The following is a 22,138-nucleotide window of genomic DNA, read 5'->3' as shown; positions in this document are numbered from 1 at the left end:
GTATCCAGGACTGTCTCTGGGTTATGGGTATATCTGTCAGTCGTGTGTCCTTGTTGCTTACGACAGGTGGCAATGCGAAGGAAAAAGGTTGGGTTTAGATGTCATTCAGTGAGTCTCCTGTCAATTTTTACGCTTTTTTGCTCTCATCTTGTCAACAACCACTGCTCCGAAAGCCGCATATGCTGTTGGAAACCGTACAGGTAGCAACCATACGCACATACAGCGGCCTCAAAAACATTTATATTTCGCTATGTCTAAGGCAATGCTCCCCCCCGATTCTCCCTTCATGCTCAATACTACTCTATCTTGTAGCTGCCTATTCCCTTGTTGATGCCACCACGCAGAAAAGCGAATCAGACCTGTCCTGGCGGAGGGTTGCAGACAGCATTTCAAGTAGAGAACCATCACGGTATGTGGATGGTATTATAGTTCCATGGCCCCGACTTATAATCCAAAAGGGACTGATCTGGATGCTCCTCCGAAGAGCAGGAGGACAACCCGCGCAACATCAAAAAAGCAAGGTTCTGTATTTTCTCCTGTTATTATTATCTGTGTGTCACTGATGTGCGGCATCAGCTGCAAGTACAACGCTGAACCAGTCGAAAAATACTCAAGCAACAACGGTAAATACTCACAATCAGTCACCACTGCCATTAGGTATGTCTGTCAAATTAAGGGGAACTTGTGTATTTACTAACGACGTCTCAATAGTTCCTCGGACATTGACCCATGGTGCTACAAAGAATCACGAAACAACATCCAGCTCAGTCATTGGTGCCAGCGGTGACGAATACCAAGGGAGTCCTCGTCGTGGTCGTCATCATTGTCAAGATGATCCTCCTGAAATAGTAAACATGTCTCCTCAACGTATGTTGCACATCCATGTTCAATACAGACTTTGACATATGTATTCTAGGTGTAACAATAGTATCTGAAGACAATGATGAAGACTGGTTTGGTCCAACACTCCCACCATCTTCGCCTCATGTACTCGAAGGTCCTGAGAATATAAGGACTCCATCAACACCTGTCCGCCCCCCTCCTCATAGGCGTGAAGCGACCACATATCAGTTTGTTCATTTCGATGCTCCAGACCCTCCATTGTCACCCGCCGAGTCATCTCCATTGCCATCCCCGAGCTCAAAATCTTCTTCTGTATTGAGCCATGAGTCATCGCCATCAAGCTCCCCTTCACCAACTCAAAAGGACTCTCGTGGTGCAGGCGATATATGGCCATTCTTTGTAGAGGAAGATAGCCATCGCATCTGCAAACTGTGCAGGTATGCTCACCATTTATCATGGTTTGATTCATTCTCAACCGATAACTAGGGCTAATAAAAAGTCAGCCACAAGACCGAAAACATACCGGATGAGCACAGGCACTACTGTTCTCCGAAATCATCTCATGAAGGAACACATGCATCTTTGGGTGGCTGCATGTGATAGGCTCGGGGTGTCAATTAAAGGTAAAGCGGGAAGGGCTGCTCAAAAATTTCGGCGTGAGAATAGCCTGGAGCGCCATGATGCAGATGTGGCAGATCCTGACTCACTACCTGTTCCTGAGTACTCGCATGATGCGTTTATCGATGCTATTGTAGAATGGATCATTGCCGATGATCAGGTGCGTGAATATGTTCAAGTGTATCTTAGAATATCACTGACAATGTTACAGTCTATTAATGCAGTTGAATCTCCGCATTTACGTCGAATTTTTCTCATGCTCCGAGAAGAGTTGAAACCATCTGATATCCCACACCGTACATATATCCGCCAGCGAGTCATTGAGACGTGGCAGAAACACATTGAGACACTGAGAGCTGAAATGGAAGTACGTACTGAAATGATTGTGATTCCGTATGCTAAGAAGTTCCAGTCGTCTCAGGGTTGCATATCTGTGACTATGGACCTGTCAACAGATTTGAATCTTGTCAATTTTATGGCGGTAACAGCGCACTGGATAGAGGCTATTGGCATGAATGCGGATGGCCTCACAATGTTACGGTTGCGTTCTGATCTAATTGGTTATCATCAGATTCCTGGGCGCCACAATGGTGAACATTTGGCAGCTGCATTTCTCTATATTACGGACAGGGTGGGAATTACGAGTAGGGATCCTCGTCAACAGCTGAAGGCTTGTACTCAGAACTAATAAATGATTTCATATGCTAACATACTATATAGCTTGGCTGGGTTACAATGGATAATGCGGCAAATAATGGGACCTTTATGACACATGTCGAACATGTTCTTCTCCGTCGTGGATTCATTTTTGTTGCAACTGAGTGGAGAATACGGTATGATACTTCAACCATTTATCTGAACTTGATCTAATTCTCGGATGTCTGGCCAGATGTTTTGCACACATCGTTAATCTTGCATGCAAAGAAGTGATATCTGCTGTAACAGCGTTAAATGGTGTCTTATTTTCAGGTGCGTTGACTACTTCCGCTCTATGTAAATCTTATTTATAGATTTTGTTCTAGAAAATTTAGACATTGAACGTGATCCCATTGCTGCAACTAGGGCATTGATTCGGGCGGTATGGTAATTTGTGCTTAGTGGTACACCTACTCAAGCATATATTTGGCCCTGCAGATACGCATATCTTCTCTTCGTCGACACAGTTTTGCATCGGTCCTCAGGTCTCTGGACATCAAAATACTCCAGCCACTTCTTGACGTTGATGTGCGCTGGTCTTCAACTGATATCATGATTGAAAGAGCAATCTATCTCCGAGAGGTATTAATCTGTGGTTAACGTTAATCATATCCTCTCACACTTTTAGGGTATCGAAAAATTCCTTGATAAGCAAGATTTCACTGAGCTGAGGCAGTATAAGCTTTCCGATGATGAATGGAAAGCATTGCATATCATTCATCAGATTCTCGCGGTATGCTCCACTGCTCCTAACCCTTCAAGATTAACGTCAATGTTCTTTTTAGGTTCCACATGCTTTCCAGCAACGGTTATCTGCAGACAAGACTCCAACTCTAGCTCTGGCAATCCCTAGCTTCCGATGGATGATTCAACTTTGGGAAGAACTCGCCATCAAGTTTCCTGATGCAAATCCCGCAATCAAAGAGGGACTTTGCAAATTAAAGACTTATCGTGGACGTACTGAGGTTGTTCCAGCATATACATTGGCTACAAGTACGTAATTTGAACAGTATGATATGTATTGTTGTGCTGATAACCATACTATGTTTAGTCCTCAATCCAAACATGAAACTTCGCTGGTTTACTCGCTATATGCCTGAAGAAGAAGAAGAAGCAAGACAGTTGTTTATCAGGACGGTAATTGCATGATCATATATCATTGTTTTGGATACTGATGATTCTTGTATACAGCTTCGTGATTATCGTTGTTCCGCAACCATGCCACCGACACCTGTGCGACTGCCTAATCCTACGCGGTCCACATGGGCAGATGATCTCCTTGGCGACAATCTTTTCGACATGACTCTTCATCCGCAAGGCCTTGAAGCAGAGGTAAATGCCTACCTTGCTGATGTCAAGAGTAGCAATGATATGGTCAAATACTGGCAGGTATGGTCCTTATGAATACTACCCATTGAATCTGTTTTAACAGATATATAGGACAATCAACATGTCTATCCGACTATTTTTAAGCTTGCTATGGACATTCTTCCTATCCAAGGCACATCTGTACCTTGTGAGCGTGTTTTCTCATCAGGAAAGGAAACCGCAACCGCACGACGAAACCGAATGACACCGGAATTGATGGAAGCCTTGCAGATGTTGAAGTTTTCTCTTAAACGAGGTCAGTTTCTTAATTTTACTGCCGGGATGTCGAAGGAGGATGAAGTCACAGTGCTGGAGGCAACATTAACTGCAGGAGATAGTGTACCGGAGGATGTAGAGGCATATCGAGACTATTTACATGGCGGAAAATGATACTGATTTTTTTATTGCCTATTATGGCATCGAACTGCCGCTTTTCCTGAAGCCGAGCGGAGCGGAGCTGAGCCGAGGAATTTTTTTACCCGCTCGGCTCAGTTCTGAGCTACTAAAAAGGGAAAGCTGGTCAAAGCCAACTGGAGCCGAGCGGAGCCGAGCGGCGGCAACACTACCGGGTTCAGTGTAGTCGTCAGGGTGCACTTGGTTCCATAGAAGGTTGGTGTGGAAGATCGTTTCCCGATATAGTACCTGGCTTCCGATAGGGGTGTTCTTGTTTTTCTGAAAATGCCTGCCTTGTGGCGACCCGTTCCATGAGAGTTCTCGTGGGAGCTTCTTTTCCGTCCAACGGAGCATTTCTAGATACGTCATATTTTCAAGCTCAGCCTCAGTAGGCTCCCGAGCTAGATCCTTCCACGAATTCTGGGATGACGTCTTCGTCTCCATACTCTCCTGCCCGGTGTAGCCATTCCATATTGACGGCTGCACGATTCCAGGGTTCTCGTAAATTTCTCCTTCTTCTAAGTCCGATTGGTCGGACTCGCTCGAAAGGCTCTTCGCTTCCTGTAACGATTCGATTCCAATTTCTGATGATTCGGGCCCACTCGTTGACCCTGAGAATGGCCTGGTCAAAGTCAGGTCTTCTGGGGCGATCCCATACCCAGGGTGCAATGAATGGGACGGGGGCTGCGAGGGGGTGTTCTGGGGCAAGGGGATAGATGGCATAGGGGACGACAGAGGAAGGGGGTTCGATTCCTTCGTACATGAGCCATGCATCAGCGTAGTCCTGTACTTGTCTGCATATATCGCAGCTGGCGTCGGCATCATATGTGGGCTCGCATCGGTCGAGCTCGGTAGTGGCTTCCTCGGCCCTATCATTGATGATGATCGGGGTGTTTGGGCATGTGACGAGGTTGAGATAGGCCCCTTCATCACTGCTTGAGTCGCTACGGGCATAGTAGTGGCCCCACGTTTCTCCTCTTGAGTCCAGCCTTGGAGGGGACCAGTCATTTTGTGGTCCCGGGAGCTCGTTGCCACTACCGTCCTCTTCTGTAACGCTGCCTTCCTCATCTGAACTGCTTCCAGTTCCATCTTCAGCCTCTCCTCCTTCTCCCAAATGGTATCTAAGCCCTCGCTGATAGAGACGTCGTCCGTCTGAATTGTAGCCAGGGTTGGCGGCTGAATTTTCGGTGGAGGTGGGGGAGGGAGCGTTCCAGGGGTCACTTCCCGTGCTTTCCCCTTCGCTTTCCTCCTCGGTAATGGGAGAGAGAATACGCTGGTCCACCCCTTGTTCGTAGAGTCCTGGCTCTTCTTCGTTTTCAATGACTGGGCCTCTTTGTGAGGGCCATCCTTCCATGTCGGAGTCTGTGTTGGTGTCAGACTCATCAGTTTCGTCGGTGATGAAGATGAAGTGGATGAATGCGGGGTTTCGGTCGTTGATGTAGTCGGGGGGGGGGGGTGTGTCCGGTCGTCTAGCCTCCTCGTTGGGGGCTTCGACAGTGACAGCTTCTTGGGAGACTGGCTCCTGTCTTCTTCGGTATTCATATCCATATAGGAAAGTTAGGTAGGCTATGGCGATAAAGCCTTGTAGCCCGATGAGGTCTGAGATAGCTTGTTCGATGGGGTTCATTCGTTCGTCTTCGTCAACATTGTTGTTGATGAAGAGTTAGGAGAGTCTCGAACTAATTGTTAGCGACCGATTACACAAACAAGATCAAACAACTGAGCGTGACTCGCACTTCGGTCAGGCACTCTATGTTGTCCGCAGGTTTGCGTGCAGGGAGCTATCGCTTAGCAATTCGAGAGTGAGTTCAGACTAAGTTATCGGGTGAATAAACTTTAGTTCGAGACTGAGGTTTAAGACCTGCAGTCAAGCTACTTAAATACAGTTTGAGTCGTTCTAAGTATAGTACAAGAGTCTGTAGCGGTGCGGTAAACACACGATACCTGCATGGTGTAGTGCGATCAGAGTCGGAAAGTTGGCATAGCATGATTACGATGAGGTCGATAAGATAAGATAGAGCACGAAATCGTAATAGGGAGTGGTAGAACAGGTAGTCCCAATCCTTCTCGATGTTCTTTCCAACGTTTGAGGCTGAAGAAGTATGACGCGTCGACGAGCTCGAAACCTTGTTGGACTGCCAGTTCCTCGGCGTGCGCAGCAGACAAAAAGACATGGGGAGCTTTGGAAGAAGACAGGTACAGGGATCTCACAAGCTGGGAAGGATTCCGAATACACGTTAAGAGTGTAAGTCCCAGTCCACGGCGCGTTGTCAGAATTTCGGGATGAGTGGAAGGCGGTCTTGAGAGCATGAGAGATGCCTCAAGTTCGTTGCGTCCGGCAGTGGTAAAAACGGCACCTTTGCCAGCATTGAACAGGATATTGTCTACGGCAACAATCATTGTATAACACTTGACTAGGAAAAAGGGAGCACATGCCTTCGAATACACTGACGGCGGCGACTGCGGCGTCCATTGCTTCGCCTCCATCTTTCAGTATTTGATAGTCAGCTTCGAGAGCAGCACGGAGACCTGCGTGATATGCTGCTTCTTTCTCGGGTGTTGAATTTGCTCGAGACATGGTTCCAGCACCCCCATGAACAACAAGGACGAATTTGGAGTTCGCATTGAAAGTCGCTTTCTCTGAAGCTGAAGACATGGGTGTAAAAGCTAAAGCAAACTCATGATAAGGAAACTGCCTACGGCAAGATAAGTTGGGCCAGATATGCTCTAATGTAGGCTGAGATATATTATGTATTTGATCCAACTGTGAGTCACTTTGCCGGAGTGGTTAACGGGATCGCCTGCTAAGCGGTTGGGCTTTGCCCGCTAGAGTTCGAATCTCTAAGGTGACGAATTTTTTCTTCTCTGGTCCCCGGTTCTTCGGACCGACTATCCGGGTGGCTGGACTGGACCTGAGTAACCGGTTACACCTTTGTGTGTTACCACATCGACAAGCTTCAATATGGCTACGCAGGATCCAGTACAGCCAGGGACAGCTGCTGCCCCCATTTTACTCGATTTTCTCAGCTCAGTTCCCTATCAGCTCACTTCCGCTCTCATTCGTCTCGGTCCACATATATCAGCCTTGAGGCAGCTTGCAGAGGTCACCAGCTGGTCATCATCCTGGTACGACAGCTGGCTTGCTATTGCTGCCTGGTGGGCCTTCTGTTTGCTGCTTGAGCTCACTGTACAGTACGTCGCCCCCGTTCTATATATTCTTGCTTTCTGACTGACGCGTACTAGATATCTTCTTCCTGCAACCTTTCTGTTCGTGTATTTTGTGTCTAAATGGACAACACCGCGACGGACATCCGGTTCTCCTCCAATTACCGAACAAAATCTTCAGGCAACGATCACGGATCTGGTCATTCTACAGTCTCTCTTGCCATCCATTCCCTTCGAACTCAACGAGAGCTCTCTTTCTGTACTAGTCCGTGTATGCGTCATCTTGTACATTCCTTACCTTGTCATTACGCACTATATTTCTCTGCGCGTCCTCTTCGGTATCGCGGGCACCATAGTGCTTTCCTGGCGCGCTCCATGGTCCCAAGCTCTACGCACAACACTCTGGAAAAGTGCATGGTTCCGGTGGGGTGTCTACCGAGCATGGTCCGGACTTTCCGGTCGACCGCTCCCTGTTCCCACAGTCAGCACCAGAGATCTCACTATCGAACACGAACGCAATTCGGCTCGATTTTTATTCATGGTTTACGAGAATCAGCGATGGTGGATGGGGCTCGATTGGACTGCTGCACTGCTCCCGAGCGAACGCCCGTCATGGTGTTCTGCATCCTTACAACCGGTTCCTCCGCCAAGCGCAATGACCCTCCCCGGTGACAGCGTAGTCTATGTAGGGGACGGCAAGGGCGGTCGGGAGAAGCGGACCGCTAAGTGGGCATGGGAAGAGGCAGAATGGAGAGTATGTGTCCGGCGGGAGGGTTCAGCCGTCGTTAGAGTTGAGAAACCACTACCCGCTCCCAAAGGGGAAGGCCCAGGGGAGAGCCAGCTCGCCAAAGTGGATGGTAAGATGAGGGAATCGCAGAACGCTAGTGGATCCGGAGAGGAAGCACAGGAGGATGACGAGCGCGACAATACTGATGAAGACCCTGAGACAGATCCCGATGGTTGGGTGTATGGTGATAATAAGTGGGAAAATCGTTCAGCAAAGGGCGGCATTGGGAAGGTGTGTAAATGTTTGCCGATGTGCTTCACACTCTGATATCTCTGGTATTTCAGTATACACGATACAGACGTTGGACGCGCGTAGCAATCGTTAACGAGACCGTCGAAGTTGTCGGGGCCGGCGATTTCGGTATAGAACGGCAAACTCGGCAGAGCAGCATAAGTCATTCCAGAGAAAGCAGCGTGGATAATGACAGAGGCAGCCCTCTACGGCAGAGATTGAAAAATGCTCTAAACAGGCAGTCAATATCTCCTTCATCTTCATCTTGAGTATGGTGGATCAGTATTATCTGGGTGTATGTACATTTAGTACTAGCTAAGACTAACATTTTAATTTCCTTGTGAGCGTCGCAGTGAATGTAAGATCATCAAAAGAGAGGTAGATCGGACGGCGGTTTTCAGTAGTACCTGACTCGGCTCGGAAAGTTGATGGTATTGTCGAGGCTCCCTCGCCATAGCCTTGATCTTTTCTGGAAATTGCCGGCGAGGTTTCTGGCTTCGATCCACTTTTGCTAGTGCTTTATCGACTTCAAAGTTCAAACTAGGATGTTCTCGGCGAAGCACATGCCTCTGAATTTCAGGCGACAGTTTTTATTTAAATTTTCTAGAAAATAGGTCCCGTCCGACGCCAATGTCTTACCCTCGATTCAATGAAAATGACGGAGGTAATCAGAAGGAGGGGGAGAAATCAAGTTCCGTCGAAAGGACGGGGGCAAAACGACAGGGGAATCCGAGGATTGAATTGACACCCCCGGACAGCTTGGGAGCACGTATGTCACCGACGGCCGCAAACGTACAGCTTAAGATAGCGATGACCCATGGCGATACAGAAAGTCGACGAATACAAATTAGTGTAAGTATGATAGAGATGCGTAGTCCTTCAATTTCTGCGTATATAGTATAATTGTACAGACAAGAATCGTCTAACGAGGTATTAGGGGAGGTGGCTTGCCTCCTTGGGACTCGCCAGCTCAAGGAAGGAATCTGATGGAAGAACGAACGTTTCCCCCCGATAGTTTGGGTCAACGAGGGGCTCGGGGGACGGTAGGGGTTTATCGCGGTCATATGTTCGCGCTTTTGGCGGTCGAGTCAGCTTCGCGGCCCCTGTCTCTGACGGCGGGAGCGCAGGCGCTTCCCCGGCATCTAGCAACAGTCCACCGACGTCCTTGAAAGACATTTTGTCGTATTGAAATGCAAGTGTCCTTCTGGACGGTCGGAGGATTGTTCCCATAGTATGCAGTCCGATTTTTTCGGGCTCGGGGGCGGTCTGTTTCCTGTGAATCACTCAGCTTCTCTATAGAACTTTGACGATCGCGGAAATTTACCTCTTGGCAAAAGCAAAGACATCTAATTTTAACTTAGGACTTGATTTCGGAACGACAGCAAAGAGACGACGATAATGTTTCTGCACGTCTTCACCCGTACCAAATAAAGCGAGGAAAGTTAGCCCAATAATAAGAAACATCCACCTATTGCCGTCGACACCGAAAGCCGTACGCGTTACGGAGCGCCAGACCGAGGCAGGATATGTGTTCACTGCTGAACGTTCGGAATCGTCAATACCCTCAAGATGAGCCTCGATTCGTCGCTCGGTGGCCTGTAGGACGATCATGATGACATGATATGCTGACGTTGAAAACTGACACAACGATAGAAAGGACAAGAAGGCGGACATAGCGCTGGGGAGAAAGTGCTGGAAATGATGGATCGGCAAGAGGGGAGTATTTGTGAGGAACAGGCTTGAGATACTTGTATGTACCGAGAGAGGCAACAGAAAATCCGACGGCGATAAGAGAGAGAATGAGGCTGGGCGCATTAACGAACGTGATGGAAAGGGCGGTATCGTAAGTGAATGGTAGACAGCCAGCGTCGAGGAAGATGTCAAATCGATGCGCTTGAGCGGCGTATTCTATGACAAATCTCAATATCAGTGGGAGCCACACAGTGCTAGGGTAGACTTACGTGTCAGTGTGCCAGCAACAGGTATTATGATGCAGAGGAAGATGTCTAATATAGCGCTGAAGACCGTCTTCACGAATCATGAGAACGAATCACAAAGAAAGAAAGAACTATGTGCTAACTTGTGATGACGGCAGTGGGGCATCAAGCTGGGAAATACACCAGATACGACGAGCGATGGTCATGAGAGAAGTGGGTATGCCCACGGAAGATGCGACCAGAATACGCAAGCTGAAATCACACCAGCCGGCAGCAGTAGGCGCCAACGGAGTCAACGAAAAGAATGATCAAGCTAGAAGCTAACCAAAAGATGAAGAAGAGAGTGCCGAGATTCCATGGCTGGGCATGGCATGGAGTGGGAACAAGTACAAGAAGGAAAAAGAACACAGAAAAAACAGCAAAAACTGTGTTCGAGGGCGACATGGGGGAAGGAATAAGGAAGGGGTATGCATTTCTTCGAGTCTTTATACTGGAATCGGCGAGTTCTTTGTACTTTGTAGACCTATTTTTACCCGCAAGTTGAAGTTTCGACCGGAAGTCGGGCCGATGAACAGCTTGGCCCATGGAAACGACCATCATCTTACTCACCGTCGCTGCTCGTCTGCTCACCACTTTCCTTGCTTTCCTCGCTTCCTACTTGCCGCTGTTTGACGCGTCACCTGTAAAGTCGTGGCTGCGCTGGGATGTATTCCATTTCTCGCATATTGCAAGGGAAGGATACGTGTACGAGCACGAATGGGCATTTTTTCCAGGGCTGCCCTTTGTAATTCGGCGTATTGAGCCTGACAGCATCCAATGGCACATGCTCATGACCGCCATCGCCTGCGATACTTCCGTCACCCTCTACCGCCTTTCAAAGCATCCACCTTCGCATCTCGTCCCTGGCCTTTCTCGCCACACTGCTCTCCCTCCTCCCCAGCAGTCCAGCTACTTTTCGTCTTGCACCTTATGCAGAGCCTTTTTTCACATATTTGGTCTATAAAGGTACGTTGTCGTTTGTCGTCAAATGGCCTGATTCTCACGGTTTCTAGGCCTGTTGTATTGTGCGACCAAAGAATTTTACCACGCAACTGTATGCTTCACCTTGGCAGGATTTTTGCGGTCCAACAGCATTTTTCTCGCTGGATACATTGTGTGGGGACTTGGTCCAAGACAATTGCACCTAAGCACGCTGCTTACAGCAGTAATTTTTGCTCCATTCATATACCACAACCTTTCCGCATACCTTGCATTCTGTCCCGGAGCCGATTGGTGCAACAAAAGTATACCTTTGATATACCCTTACGTGCAGGCCAAGTACTGGAACGTCGGTCTCTTTAACTACTGGTCATTCCAGCAGCTCCCAAACTTTCTCATTGCTGCACCACCTTTTCTGCTCCTCACGGCATACTCCGTCCATATTCTCAAGGGATCATTCACTTCATCACTGGTTCCACATGCCATTCACGCGTTGATTCTCTCCGCTACTCTTCTTTTCACATCTCACACGCAAATTATCCTTCGTCTCGCCGCATCTCTTCCTATTACGTACTGGGCCGCTGCGTGGCTCATCGTGGAATATCGGGCGTGGGGAAAGCTGTGGGTTGGTTGGAGTGTGTTGTGGGGAAGCATTTCCGTAGTACTGTGGATGACATTCCTACCTCCAGCATGAATTGGAAAGTCACTTTGCCGGAGTGGTTAACGGGATCGCCTGCTAAGCGGTTGGGCTTTGCCCGCTAGAGTTCGAATCTCTAAGGTGACGGAATTTTTGCTCCCGCGGAAGGTTTTTCTCTAGTCATATGTAACAATGTAACATATGTCCGCGGCAGTGGGCACATTATCCCCGAGTTACGTTGAGGCCGGAAGCAAAGTGCATTCCTGATCCTTTGACAGACATCATGAAATTTTTCATTGCTATGCTATACATGCACAGTTGAGTCTCTGTTCGCTAGAATAGCAAGTGATAATACGTGGAACAAGTTGGAGTGCTGATAAGAATAAAATTATGATCATAAAAGACATGAAGCTGCCTCTGTGCGATGGAAGATGAAACAATACAGTGTCCAGATACAAATCATTATCATTATAAGAGCAGTGTGCAGCTATCAAGTTTACAGAATGTCAGTCTGAAATGCCAATTAGTTAAGCACAGGGACCTAAGAAAATCACTGTTTTCTCACCTGCCGAGGCCTCATAATTCCAGTAGATGAATCACCGATGTCAGTGATACTACCGCTTCCCGACAGCATTGTTATTAAAGTCTCGGCAACTTCAGCTGATGTTGCTATTGACGACGTTGGAGCAGGAGACTCATTCACTGAGCTCGTGCCCGTCGCCGCTGAAGCGGTAACTGACGCATGCTCCACGGATGATGACGACGGAGATATAGTTGGCGATGTTCCACTGGATGAACTACCCAAAGACGCCGAAGTTGACGCCGTAGCTTCAGCGGATGACGCACTCAACCTCCCCGCCTGCGCTTTCAGTTCGGAAAATGACAAAGCCAAGTCATACGTCGTCGGCACAGTATCTTGCGCTAGCTTCAACCATGGTAGCTGGTACCCGCCCGTCCCAATCCTGACTGTGTTCGCTGTAGAGACGTCGAGAAATCCCAATGGTATGATGGCCAAAGACGCCAATGCACCCTGCGTAAGCAACACTCCATCAATTTCAGGAGACACCGTCGTCTCTCCGGGTTGAATGACAAAGTCCTCCCCGAACGAATGACCAAAGGAAGCATAGACTACCCCTTCGACGGATGCTTCAGATTGAACGTACTCAATTACCATCGGAGCATCTAACGGATTGTGAATCGAAACAGTGACAGTGACGAGATTCGTAACAAGACTGTCGAGGGTGATGATAACATGAATGCTTGCGATGATGTTCGTCTGGTCCATACCTGCATAAAGTTAATAATCAATGGCTACAGAAAATTGAGGCTTAATGCTAACCTGGAAGCATTGTCGTCAGCTGTAGCCCTGCTAGGGCTTCCTGGAGTGATGCAAACGGTGTACTTTGGGCATCGCCATGAATCGTCAAAGGTATATCGTCTCCAGTGGTCAAGAATCGAGTCAAGAAGGCCTGTCAAATAAAAAGGTGAATTTTTGTGAACCTACGCTTTTGGCATGTACTCACCTGAGCTATAGTATCGTTCGCATCGCTTGGCTCATAGTGGAATTCTGTGGGAAACGCTATTTCTCCTGGAAGCAAATCGAACGGCTAGGCGCAGTCAGTCAGTTCGTGTAGAAGATTTTGAAGATGGGCTTCAGGCTCACATTAATTGCCGCCCTCCCGATCATCACGCCTTGATACATGACTGGCAGCGCAATATCAATTGTATGGAGAGTCACATTTGACGGATTCTGTATCGTCGTCGTCAGTGGCGCAACAATGAACTCATCTCCTTCATCTCCCCCACTTCCAATTACAGATACATTGCTCAAGGCCGCGGAACCCCCAAAGGAGTTCATACCCTTCAAAGATGATGATACGTCGAGGGGGATCCCCGATATAGGTACATCCCCAATTGCTGTGTGAGCTGTAACGTCCGCCGTTCCTTTGAGTTTTAGGTCCGCCTCGTCGAGCAAAGTTACAGCGGCAAACAATGCTTCGAACGCTTCATTGTTGAGAGATTTCAGAATCTGGTTCTCCCACTGAATGTCAAGGTTCACCACATTGCCCGTAGACACGCCACCGTCAGCAGCGGCTTTCGGCAAATCGAGTGAAGCTATCTCCGTTCCGTCCAATGAAGTCATCACAATATTTTGTGCAGCTTCAAACACTTGTAAGGAGAATCCGAAGGGATTTTTGTATGTCGCTAGCGTGTTGCGGGAACTCGTCGGAGGTGCCCAAGTCTGGTCGTCGTTTTGTAATGTCACTTCCAGATCCGAGAGTTCCACAGATTGTATGACCTGAGATTGATAAGAACACTGCAGCCAACGGCGATGAGAAGAAAACCAACATTAAACATCTGACCGGATAAAACGACGTTAAGAGATAGGGTCTTGAAGGCAGCGCTAAGCCAGTCCACTGCCCCGCTAGATCCGCTGGGCTGGACAGAATCGCCGGTCGTTACCAAGGTAGAATTTCCTCCAGCCAAAAAGGTAGAGAAGAGCTGTCCAATGGTGTTCAGGTCATGGCCGCTTTGAGGCATTATGCGCCCAGAGAAATGTGATGAAGTCTCTGAGCTGGCTGTCAGAATCAAGCCAGTGGCGGTTAGGGCTAGAGAATCCCATTAGAAATGAACAGAGGGTCTTTTACAAGCTGCAACGTACGTCCAACGTGCGTTCCCTCGTAATATGACTGGAATACGACCGTTCCTAGATCAATACCAATTTCTGTGGTACCATTTTTAGTGTTAAGGTTGCGAACAAATGCGAGAAGAAGGGGCACTCACGCGACGGTGATTGTATTGATACATCCGTTTCGATATGAATGCCTCCGTCTACGTCATCGGATGGCAAGCTGAAGTTGCTAATTGTAACACCTGGCAAGTTATTGAATGCTTTGAAAGTGACGGTCTTCTCCAGCGACACATTGTCGAAAATCGTTCCTAATGCTGTTAGACGAAGTTTGTTGGTTGATATTGTCCATGAGAAGTCTTCGTTATGAAGCAGGTAAATCGCAAATTGAGTAAATCTATAGGACGTTTTGTAGTTGAGCCTACAGAAAAAATCGGAGCAGCGACGAACTGTGATTGGTCTGTTATCGTAAGTCTTGCTTGAGTCTCGTAGTCGGGTACTCCGACGTTGGCGGCAGCACAAACTAAAGAAATTTCAAACCTTAGCCGGTGGTATGAAGGCTACTGGGACAACTTACTTGGCTCGAGATCGATCAGCGCGATGTCATGACCCTCCCAATTTACGCTGGTGTCCGTAAATATTAATCTTCATTCATATTTCAAAAAGTATCACTTACGTGACAGGCTCTGTGAAAGTAATGAGTGCATCTAGTGGACCAGTTCCAGTCAGAGAGCCACGCAGAGAAAGATCCAGGCCGTCATTTGAAATATTTCTGCGAAAGGGTAAAAATCTGAGACGGACATTCAAAATGTACTTACGAGATGTCTGCTTCAGTGAATTGCAGAACAGAAGCATCCACTAGATTTTGTGCAATAGGTCCGGCGACAGCGCCTATCAGATAAAGAGCAGTTTTATCGGTCTAACAAGGTTGTTTAGACAGTTGCCACGCTGAGAGTGAACGAATCGGAGATCCTTACTATGGCTGGAACATCGTTTTGCTTAAAGGACAGGTCTACTGCGACTAACAAAACAACAAATGATGAGAATCCGATATAGCCGGCTACAGGATTACACATACAGTCGTCAAGTTTGAGTGACGAATCAATTGCGAGGTCGACCTTCAGATTTTGGAGTGCCTTCATGATCGCACCTGCGACATCAAACTGGTTGCCACTATGAAGGAGGAGCTGCGCTCAGATTACAAGTAACAGAAAGGTGTATTTAACTTCGTACCTAGAGCAACTAGAAGCTTGAGTGTCTACCGTTGTGGTGACCTGGAGAATACAAATAATGTCAACAGTTATGAGTTATGAGATACGGAACTTACTGGAGGATTGTAGTCTGGATTGGCAACAAGTAACTGGAACATGTCGACTAGTGGTCCAAGATCGACGCCGTTGGCTTGAGCCGTAAGTCCCAAAAAATGGACAATAGTCAACCTGTCCAAGTTGTATTTCATGTCCAATGATTGTGAATCAACGCTACTGTGCCCATTAGCGTGGATCGGATTGGATGAAACATCTACATTTTGGATTGTGCCTAGTGTCAGCCCTTGATATGTCGCAGTGGCACCGACCGTGAATAGATTGATGCTAGCCGTAAACGGATTGGCAAGAGTGAAGGAAGCCTGAGCAATTCCTGTGTTCACGATATCGGTCGGGAACGTTAAGGAGGTACTTTTGATCAGCGTGTCGTGCATGGCAGGTATAGTAACGGGAGACAGGACGATCTCAGAGAGCGCCGTCTGTAAAGACTCGATCGAGGTAGAATCTGTACTACCGGTAATGGAGGTTTCCGCATCGACTCCTTGTATGTAATTTTCCAGGAGTGTCAGTCCTGCCGACGCTGCGTCTGGTCCTTGGGGGGAAAAGCGGACATCTGCGAACAACAAAGGAATGTAAGAGACTCGATGTCACGATGGCGTGGCACGAACCTGTGGGATAGCTTCCATTGCCAGGTTTGATTACTAGGTCGGCCTAATGACAATCCAAGTGAGCTGAGCCCACCAAATAGTGCGAGAAAGCGTACTATGTTCGCGGTGCCAACCACTTGGTCCCTGGATACAAAGTAAGATATGTCAGAAGAAAAAAAGATGCGACTCACTGGTAGGAGAACAAAAAAGAAACATCGCCCGTGCCTAGTAGCATGGTTGATGAATTGCAACTTGAGAAACGATACGCAACATACCAATAGTCAAGTTACTGCAAAAGCTGTCAGTTTGGTTAGGCTGGGCGCTGAAAGAGATGACTCACCTTGGATCGTAAAGTACGCTGTTGACTTTGATAAGTAGGTAGTCCGGATAACCATGGTTGACATCCAGGTCACTGACGGTGACAGGTTGCGCTTTGAGACCTTGCAAACCATCGATTGAAGTTTCCACGGAAAATGCGATCTCGCTTAAAGAGAGTAGGCCAACAGCGGTACTTGCGTCGGCATTGGCTGACCCGGTCAAAGTCAAGGTCTCCTTAGATCCCATGGTAGTTGCTGCTAGGAAGGCATCAAAGATGGAATGCGTGCTGTCAAAGACTGCGAAAGGTACGTTGCTGAAAGTCAAGGTGATGATGCGAGTATCCACATCTGTGCTAGCTGGTGACTTCGGAATCATCAGCTGCGCAAAGTCCTGACCACCATAGCCAACGATAATGTTCTGTTCAAGCGCCTGTATATCTACGGGGAAGCCGAAAGGAAGAGTGAACGCAGCCTGAGAAAAATCACTGCTTGTCGCCGGATTATATGCGGTATCATCCGTGAAGTCTATTTCCAGCTGCAAGAGATCGACAGACTGGATGATACTTAGGACGCCCTGATTAGGAAGGACTGAAGCCACTTGCAGACTCTTGATACCTTGGTTGAGCCAGATTACCTAGACATGAAATTAGATAACTGGGCATGATAAGGGAGACAAGACACACATCTTCAGGACCTGCACTAGCACCATGAACGACGATGTTACTGTCCTTTCCATGGATGAAATTGTTGAACAAGGTCGAGACCGCCGATAAGCCTTCATCCGAGTCCTGAGGGATCAGACGGCCGACAAGAGAGAGATTGGAAGTGCCGCCCGGTGACAATGTAAGGCCTTCCTCCGAAAGTACGGGAGCGATCATGACGTTGTCGAAATAGGTTTCGAAGCCTATTGAGCTGAGGTTGATACCGACTTGGGAAGGCTAATACACAACGCGTCAGTATACCCGATTCTGGAACCAAAAATGATGCAAACATTGGTCGCAGTGGCCTCTAGAGTGAGATGAATTCCACCATCAGGATCATTCTCAGGCAGGTTGAAGCCAGTGATCGTGACGCCACCATTTAGGTTGTTCATGCCCTTCAATGTGACCGTCTTATCCGACAAGGAAATTTGACCGACATCAATGCCCAGCGCACTGACTGTAACAAATTAGAAAATAAGTAAAAATTGGCTAAGCATGTGTAGACATACCAGTCAGATTGTCACCCGAGATGATCCATTCAAAAGATTCCTCCGTCACCAATACCTAACACCATATTAACATTATACAAACAAAGGAAAGGAAGATAGTCACGCACTTTAGTAAACTCGGTTAAGTGATCAACGTCGGCGACAGTGAACTGGGACTGGACATTAAAACCGGCGCCAACATCACCAATTACTGTTATATTGTCCATCTCAATAGACCCTAATGACTTTCCATTCCAGGAGACGGATAAACCGGATGTAAATGCGATGACAGCGTCGACTGTGAAATTAGGAAGTTAGAAATGAAGACAGGTGTCACGACTACTAGTAATGACGAACATGGTCCCGCATTGGTGATACTTCCTGTCATTGCAGCAGCTGAGACAACTGTTAGTCAAACTGTCGAGCGTTGAGATTGGTGCCATACTGAAGGATTCCGGTCGAGGATCGGAAATAAGGACATTGTCAATGCTATCGTTCGTTATCAGATCAAATTACAGCGACGCCGACGAGAACGAAGATACCTGAGAAGCGATTGAGACACGACCTTCTGAACAATTGGTTGAGCCAAGATAGGTAGTATGAGATCAAGTGAGTCATCAGTGTTTGTCTTCACGCCACTCTGCGTATACTTGAGCGTGGTACTATAATCGCCTATAAACTGTGTTAGAAAGGACCAAACGGTGGAGGGAATGGTAGGCTACCGATCTTCAAACCAGTCGTAAGTTCCACGTCGGTTTCGAGCTTCGAGAATGCTTGTTGGACAAATTGAGGGAGATTGAATCCGCTAATTTTCAATCAAGTTAGCACTGGAACGGCTCACGATCTTCCTAAAAACTGACGTGTATATGTTACTCTGAGTATCGCGCTTCGAAGAGGGTGCATCGGTTCCATCCACATACGAGATCCCCCCGATGCCAACGATTCCGTCCAATTGGGCGGTATCAAGACCCGCGTCGACTGCCAACCTACGAGTCAGAGTGAACAAAACACTTGGAGACATATTCATATTGAGATCCAGTTCGGGTGATGTGGCCGTAGACTTTCCGTCTATCGTGAATGCGCTGCTAGAATCAATCGTCCCCAATGTCAAGCCAGTGGAGCTGACGGTCGATTGGATGTTCGAGATGCCGAGAGCTGCTGTGAAAGGATTCTGAATATTGACGGAAACGTGACTAATATTGTTTTCTCGTCCAGTAGTAGACAGGACTGGAGGGGGAGGGCAAATAAGATATTCGGCCTACTGATCATGATACTTTGACCGACCTTCAAGAGCGGCTTGATTCAATAGGGTCGTGTTCAGCCCCGGGAGGACGACCCCGATGTCAAGTGTCTGAAACGCTTCCGAAAGTGAGGCGATCTCGGTGCTTCCATTATAACCAACAATGGAAAGTTGAACATCTACGTTGCAAAACGTTACTATCTGCGGGATTCTCGATACCTCGATGCTTACCTTTCCGACCGACGAAATCGTTTAGGGTTTGCAATCCCTGAGGGCTATCATTTGCCTTCGAAAAATTGTACGTATGAGCTAATTCCATTCAGAAAAACAGAAGATCGAAAACGAACAGCGAATGTAGACTGGGCCACCACGGTGTTGTTGCCCATATTTAACGTCAGGTTGGGCATAAGGGCCGTTCCCAACACTACACCATCGCGTTTAAGCTGCATATCTGCGCATCACTAATAAACAAAAGCTTGGAATCAAAGAAGTCGAGATCGGACGCACGGAGATCACCGGTCTGCAAGTATAGATTGGACGGGTTGTAAATTGCCACTGCAAGCGTATCAGAGAACCCGCACGAGACAGTAGATCAAGACGACGAACCGTTAATTCCGAGAGTGATACCTTCTTCGGTGCCGCCTTGTACATCAACGCCCTCAATACTTGTCATGCCATTCAGTCCTTGCAAGCCTTTCAGTGACGACGTAACATTGAAATTGATGGGATCCAGTGTAATTTGCCCAATACTCGTATTCGCGACAGTCCTTGCGTGGCCGACAATCTGGAAGTCTACTTCGGCGTGACTAGTGATATTGACGTCTAAGGATCACATGAGTACGCCAAACGAGAGAAAAAGGGTGGTGTGTACTCACTAAAATCTGCAAATGTAGGGTGGTCTGGTGTCACTAGTCTTGTGTCGGTGATGACAATGCCGACTGGACCAGATGTGTTCTTTTCACCATACACCTTGATATCGGAGGCGGAGGCGTCTAGAGGCTACAAGAAACAATGAAATCCCAAGTGATCAGAGGGAGTGAGTTGAGCTTACAACGTCCAGTCCTCCGACAATTCCTTGCGGTCTAGTGAGGTTGAACGAATTCTTGATAGCTCCGATAGATACGGAAAACCCGAAGGGTAATACTGTCGCGAGTAGTACCTCAATCAAAGCGAACGAAATCAATTTTACTTTGACTCACGTAATTGTGCTTGAACCGTCTTGCTATTCGTTATCGGTGACCATGGTACAGACGTGTCGAATAACAATGCGAGATCACCGATCGCGATCGACTGGATGGGATTAATGGCGCCTTGGAGTGAAACGAAGGGGACCTGCAACTCTAGTGCCTCCAAACCCGTACTGAGCCAGGAAATCGCAGTGCCGTCGTTCTGGAGAGTTGATTGTCCCTTAGCAATGACGGTGGAATCATCGCCATTGAGATAGTTGGTGAAGAGTTCCGATATGACGGCAAGCTCATCCGCGGTATCATGCCTGACCAAGTACCCTCCCAAGGATATATCATTGTCACCAGGAACCTATTGCGATCATTGTTAGAAGCCACGATAAAAAGACGCATTTCCCATACTATCTTAGTGTCTTGGCCGATGCCCACTCCCAAGGCAACGCCTTTGTAGAACAGATCGAAAACAACAGTTCCCAGATTGAGAGAAAATGGGCTGTTCGTTACGAGTAAATGAGTGTGAAATCAGACCGAAGGAATAGAATACCTGGGATTGGACAGTGTCGTGATGGTGACAAAGTTGATGCCGCCATTTGGGTTGTCACTAGGAAGCTGCAAATCCTTTAGTTTGGTGTTGCCATCGAAGCTGTTGAATCCTAGCGGGATGGGAGTTGAGGTTGTTCCTTTCCAGGAGAACGAAAGACCTTACCGTTCAAGGTGACATATTTATTGAACTTGATTCCATGAGACACGGGAAACTTGACTGCTTGAACTTTGAGGTCATCGCTCGAAAGCCTCCAAGTGAAATTTGCCGCGGTAATCATATGCTGAGTAAATCGACCAAAGGCATCTTCATCGCTGATGTTAAAGATGGTCTGCTCATCAACGGCAGCTCTTTTATCTTTAGCATGGAGCGTATGCAACCACATAGCTCCGATGGGAGTTTCCGTGCCATTGTCTTGAACCCAAGATACATCGGTAGGTTTGGTAAACTCAATTCTTGCCGATATGATGCCGGTATGAGTGATCTAGAAAGAAGAAATCAGCGACGAGCATATGGTCAATCGTTACTAAGGGAGACGTACCGTACCGCTCAACGCGAGGTTGAACGTGTTGTTCTGAGGCTCAGTGATAAAAGCGACATCGATGTTGATGACGGATCTGTTAACGACTAACTGAACGATGGCGGTGACGACAGGGAAGAGCAGGATAAAAAGCAGAGCAATCCCTAAGGGAATGATGATAGCCTGCGAGATGATAAACTTGCGCTTCTTGTACCAAGGTACCGGAGGAGCCGCGTTCTGAGGGGGGGTGACTTCAGGTTGGTCAAGCGCGGTTGACTGAGTGGCTGTCGGGGTGGCTTGAGCAGCTCCAGTACCAACGGGCACACCGGCGACCGTCGTTCGTAGAATCTCTGGATCCTCTGAGAACCGTGAACCGGCAGGCAATGCAGCATGGCCTGCACAAAAACCGCATGCGTTAGGACGACGAAATAGTGACAACAAATAGGTGCATACCAGCTAACGACGCAGTTGAGCCCTCAAAATCAGAGTTTTGGTCGTATATTCCACTGCTTTCACGAGCAGGTTCCATGATGCAAGTAGAGACCTCAAAAATACGGACTCAGAGAGAAGAAACACGAGGGTAAGAACCGGGGAGTGAGAAATGCTAATGGAATATATAGACCGGTAAAATTTAGCATGTCAATGAGAAATGCCATTGGGTGGACGAGGTACGAGAAGGAGCACATGGTTATCCGAAGCAGAAGCGCCGCAGAGCAATCATACTTCGCTGCCTCCCGCGCGCAATTCAGTCACCAGATCTGATGAAAATTATCACGAGGAGAAGATAGTGTGGGGCCCAAGTTTAGGTTTCTAGGCATCTGCGAGATATATTTTTCCTGAAAAGAAAAGGCCCACGGTGGTGGATGATGCCGGTATCAGCTGTTGGTCAGATGTGACGAAGTCGACGAGACCGACCATGGCGGTGATTGCCAAAATAGGACGCGTTTTCAAGG

The 22,138-nt window shown here is 47.8% G+C and overlaps 5 protein-coding genes and 2 non-coding genes across 7 annotated transcripts; 4 read left to right on the top strand and 3 right to left on the bottom strand.

The window, feature by feature from the left end:
- Positions 1-5,880: 5,880 nt before the first annotated feature.
- EV420DRAFT_1640877 (nucleophile aminohydrolase) lies at positions 5,881-6,574 on the bottom strand (the record flags this gene model as incomplete). The annotated part of the gene is made up of 2 exons (XM_060477159.1): positions 5,881-6,302; positions 6,367-6,574. 2 exons carry the CDS (start codon positions 6,572-6,574, stop codon positions 5,881-5,883), a joined length of 630 nt encoding a protein of 209 aa, XP_060333300.1.
- A 114-nt stretch (positions 6,575-6,688) lies between these two features.
- On the top strand, positions 6,689-6,770 carry EV420DRAFT_t109. Its single transcript has one exon. It is a non-coding gene; the product is annotated as a tRNA-Ser (tRNA).
- An 86-nt stretch (positions 6,771-6,856) lies between these two features.
- On the top strand, positions 6,857-8,449 carry EV420DRAFT_1531865 (Peroxin/Dysferlin domain-containing protein). Its single transcript, XM_060472690.1, has 3 exons — positions 6,857-7,110; positions 7,162-8,101; positions 8,155-8,449. Exons 1-3 carry the CDS (start codon positions 6,881-6,883, stop codon positions 8,368-8,370), a joined length of 1,386 nt encoding a protein of 461 aa, XP_060333299.1. The 5' UTR covers positions 6,857-6,880; the 3' UTR covers positions 8,371-8,449.
- Positions 8,450-8,582: 133 nt separating this feature from the next.
- EV420DRAFT_1531864 (pheromone A receptor-domain-containing protein) lies at positions 8,583-10,557 on the bottom strand. Its single transcript, XM_060472689.1, has 5 exons — positions 10,303-10,557; positions 10,171-10,208; positions 9,732-10,047; positions 9,426-9,697; positions 8,583-9,374 (listed from the first exon to the last, which is right to left on the bottom strand). The coding sequence occupies exons 1-5, from the start codon at positions 10,480-10,482 to the stop codon at positions 9,035-9,037; spliced, it is 1,146 nt and encodes a 381-aa protein (XP_060333298.1). The 5' UTR covers positions 10,483-10,557; the 3' UTR covers positions 8,583-9,034.
- Positions 10,558-10,621: 64 nt separating this feature from the next.
- On the top strand, positions 10,622-11,710 carry EV420DRAFT_1640874 (glycosyltransferase family 76 protein; the record flags this gene model as incomplete). Its single annotated transcript, XM_060477158.1, has 2 exons — positions 10,622-11,033; positions 11,091-11,710. 2 exons carry the CDS (start codon positions 10,622-10,624, stop codon positions 11,708-11,710), a joined length of 1,032 nt encoding a protein of 343 aa, XP_060333297.1.
- An 8-nt stretch (positions 11,711-11,718) lies between these two features.
- EV420DRAFT_t110 lies at positions 11,719-11,800 on the top strand. The gene has a single exon. It is a non-coding gene; the product is annotated as a tRNA-Ser (tRNA).
- On the bottom strand, positions 11,765-21,714 carry EV420DRAFT_1669617 (uncharacterized protein; the record flags this gene model as incomplete). Its single annotated transcript, XM_060479030.1, has 43 exons — positions 11,765-12,164; positions 12,219-12,940; positions 12,993-13,122; positions 13,177-13,260; positions 13,317-13,952; positions 14,003-14,262; positions 14,316-14,378; positions 14,438-14,679; positions 14,733-14,805; positions 14,860-14,906; positions 14,959-15,054; positions 15,101-15,201; positions 15,260-15,303; positions 15,361-15,455; positions 15,516-15,556; positions 15,610-16,160; positions 16,216-16,258; positions 16,311-16,338; positions 16,386-16,419; positions 16,470-16,483; positions 16,535-17,145; positions 17,195-17,449; positions 17,503-17,669; positions 17,722-17,776; positions 17,829-17,998; positions 18,058-18,096; positions 18,146-18,189; positions 18,243-18,372; positions 18,423-18,505; positions 18,561-18,927; positions 18,985-19,119; positions 19,172-19,226; positions 19,288-19,391; positions 19,448-19,495; positions 19,547-19,762; positions 19,816-19,939; positions 19,992-20,083; positions 20,140-20,476; positions 20,527-20,617; positions 20,669-20,777; positions 20,831-21,149; positions 21,207-21,580; positions 21,639-21,714. 43 exons carry the CDS (start codon positions 21,712-21,714, stop codon positions 12,150-12,152), a joined length of 7,320 nt encoding a protein of 2,439 aa, XP_060333296.1. The 3' UTR covers positions 11,765-12,149.
- Positions 21,715-22,138: the final 424 nt, after the last annotated feature.

Source organism: Desarmillaria tabescens, assembly GCF_030435595.1.
Source record: "Desarmillaria tabescens strain CCBAS 213 chromosome Unknown EV420scaffold_11, whole genome shotgun sequence".
Classification (NCBI taxonomy): Eukaryota; Fungi; Basidiomycota; class Agaricomycetes; order Agaricales; family Physalacriaceae; genus Desarmillaria; species Desarmillaria tabescens.
This window is presented reverse-complemented; position numbering and strand designations above follow the sequence as displayed.

Excerpts from the sequence above, each read along its gene's own strand:
- EV420DRAFT_1531865 (XM_060472690.1), top strand. The coding sequence starts at position 6,881 with ATGGCTACGCAGGATCCAGTACAGCCAGGGACAGCTGCTGCCCCCATT. Across the intron at positions 7,111-7,161 it reads CTGCTTGAGCTCACTGTACA|ATATCTTCTTCCTGCAACCT; the intron begins GTACGTCGCCCC and ends GACGCGTACTAG. Across the intron at positions 8,102-8,154 it reads CAAAGGGCGGCATTGGGAAG|TATACACGATACAGACGTTG; the intron begins GTGTGTAAATGT and ends CTGGTATTTCAG.
- EV420DRAFT_1531864 (XM_060472689.1), bottom strand. The coding sequence starts at position 10,482 with ATGTCGCCCTCGAACACAGTTTTTGCTGTTTTTTCTGTGTTCTTTTTC. Across the intron at positions 10,209-10,302 it reads GCGCCTACTGCTGCCGGCTG|CTTGATGCCCCACTGCCGTC; the intron begins GTGTGATTTCAG and ends TGTATTTCCCAG. Across the intron at positions 10,048-10,170 it reads TCATCACAAGTTAGCACATA|CACTGTGTGGCTCCCACTGA; the intron begins GTTCTTTCTTTC and ends AGTCTACCCTAG.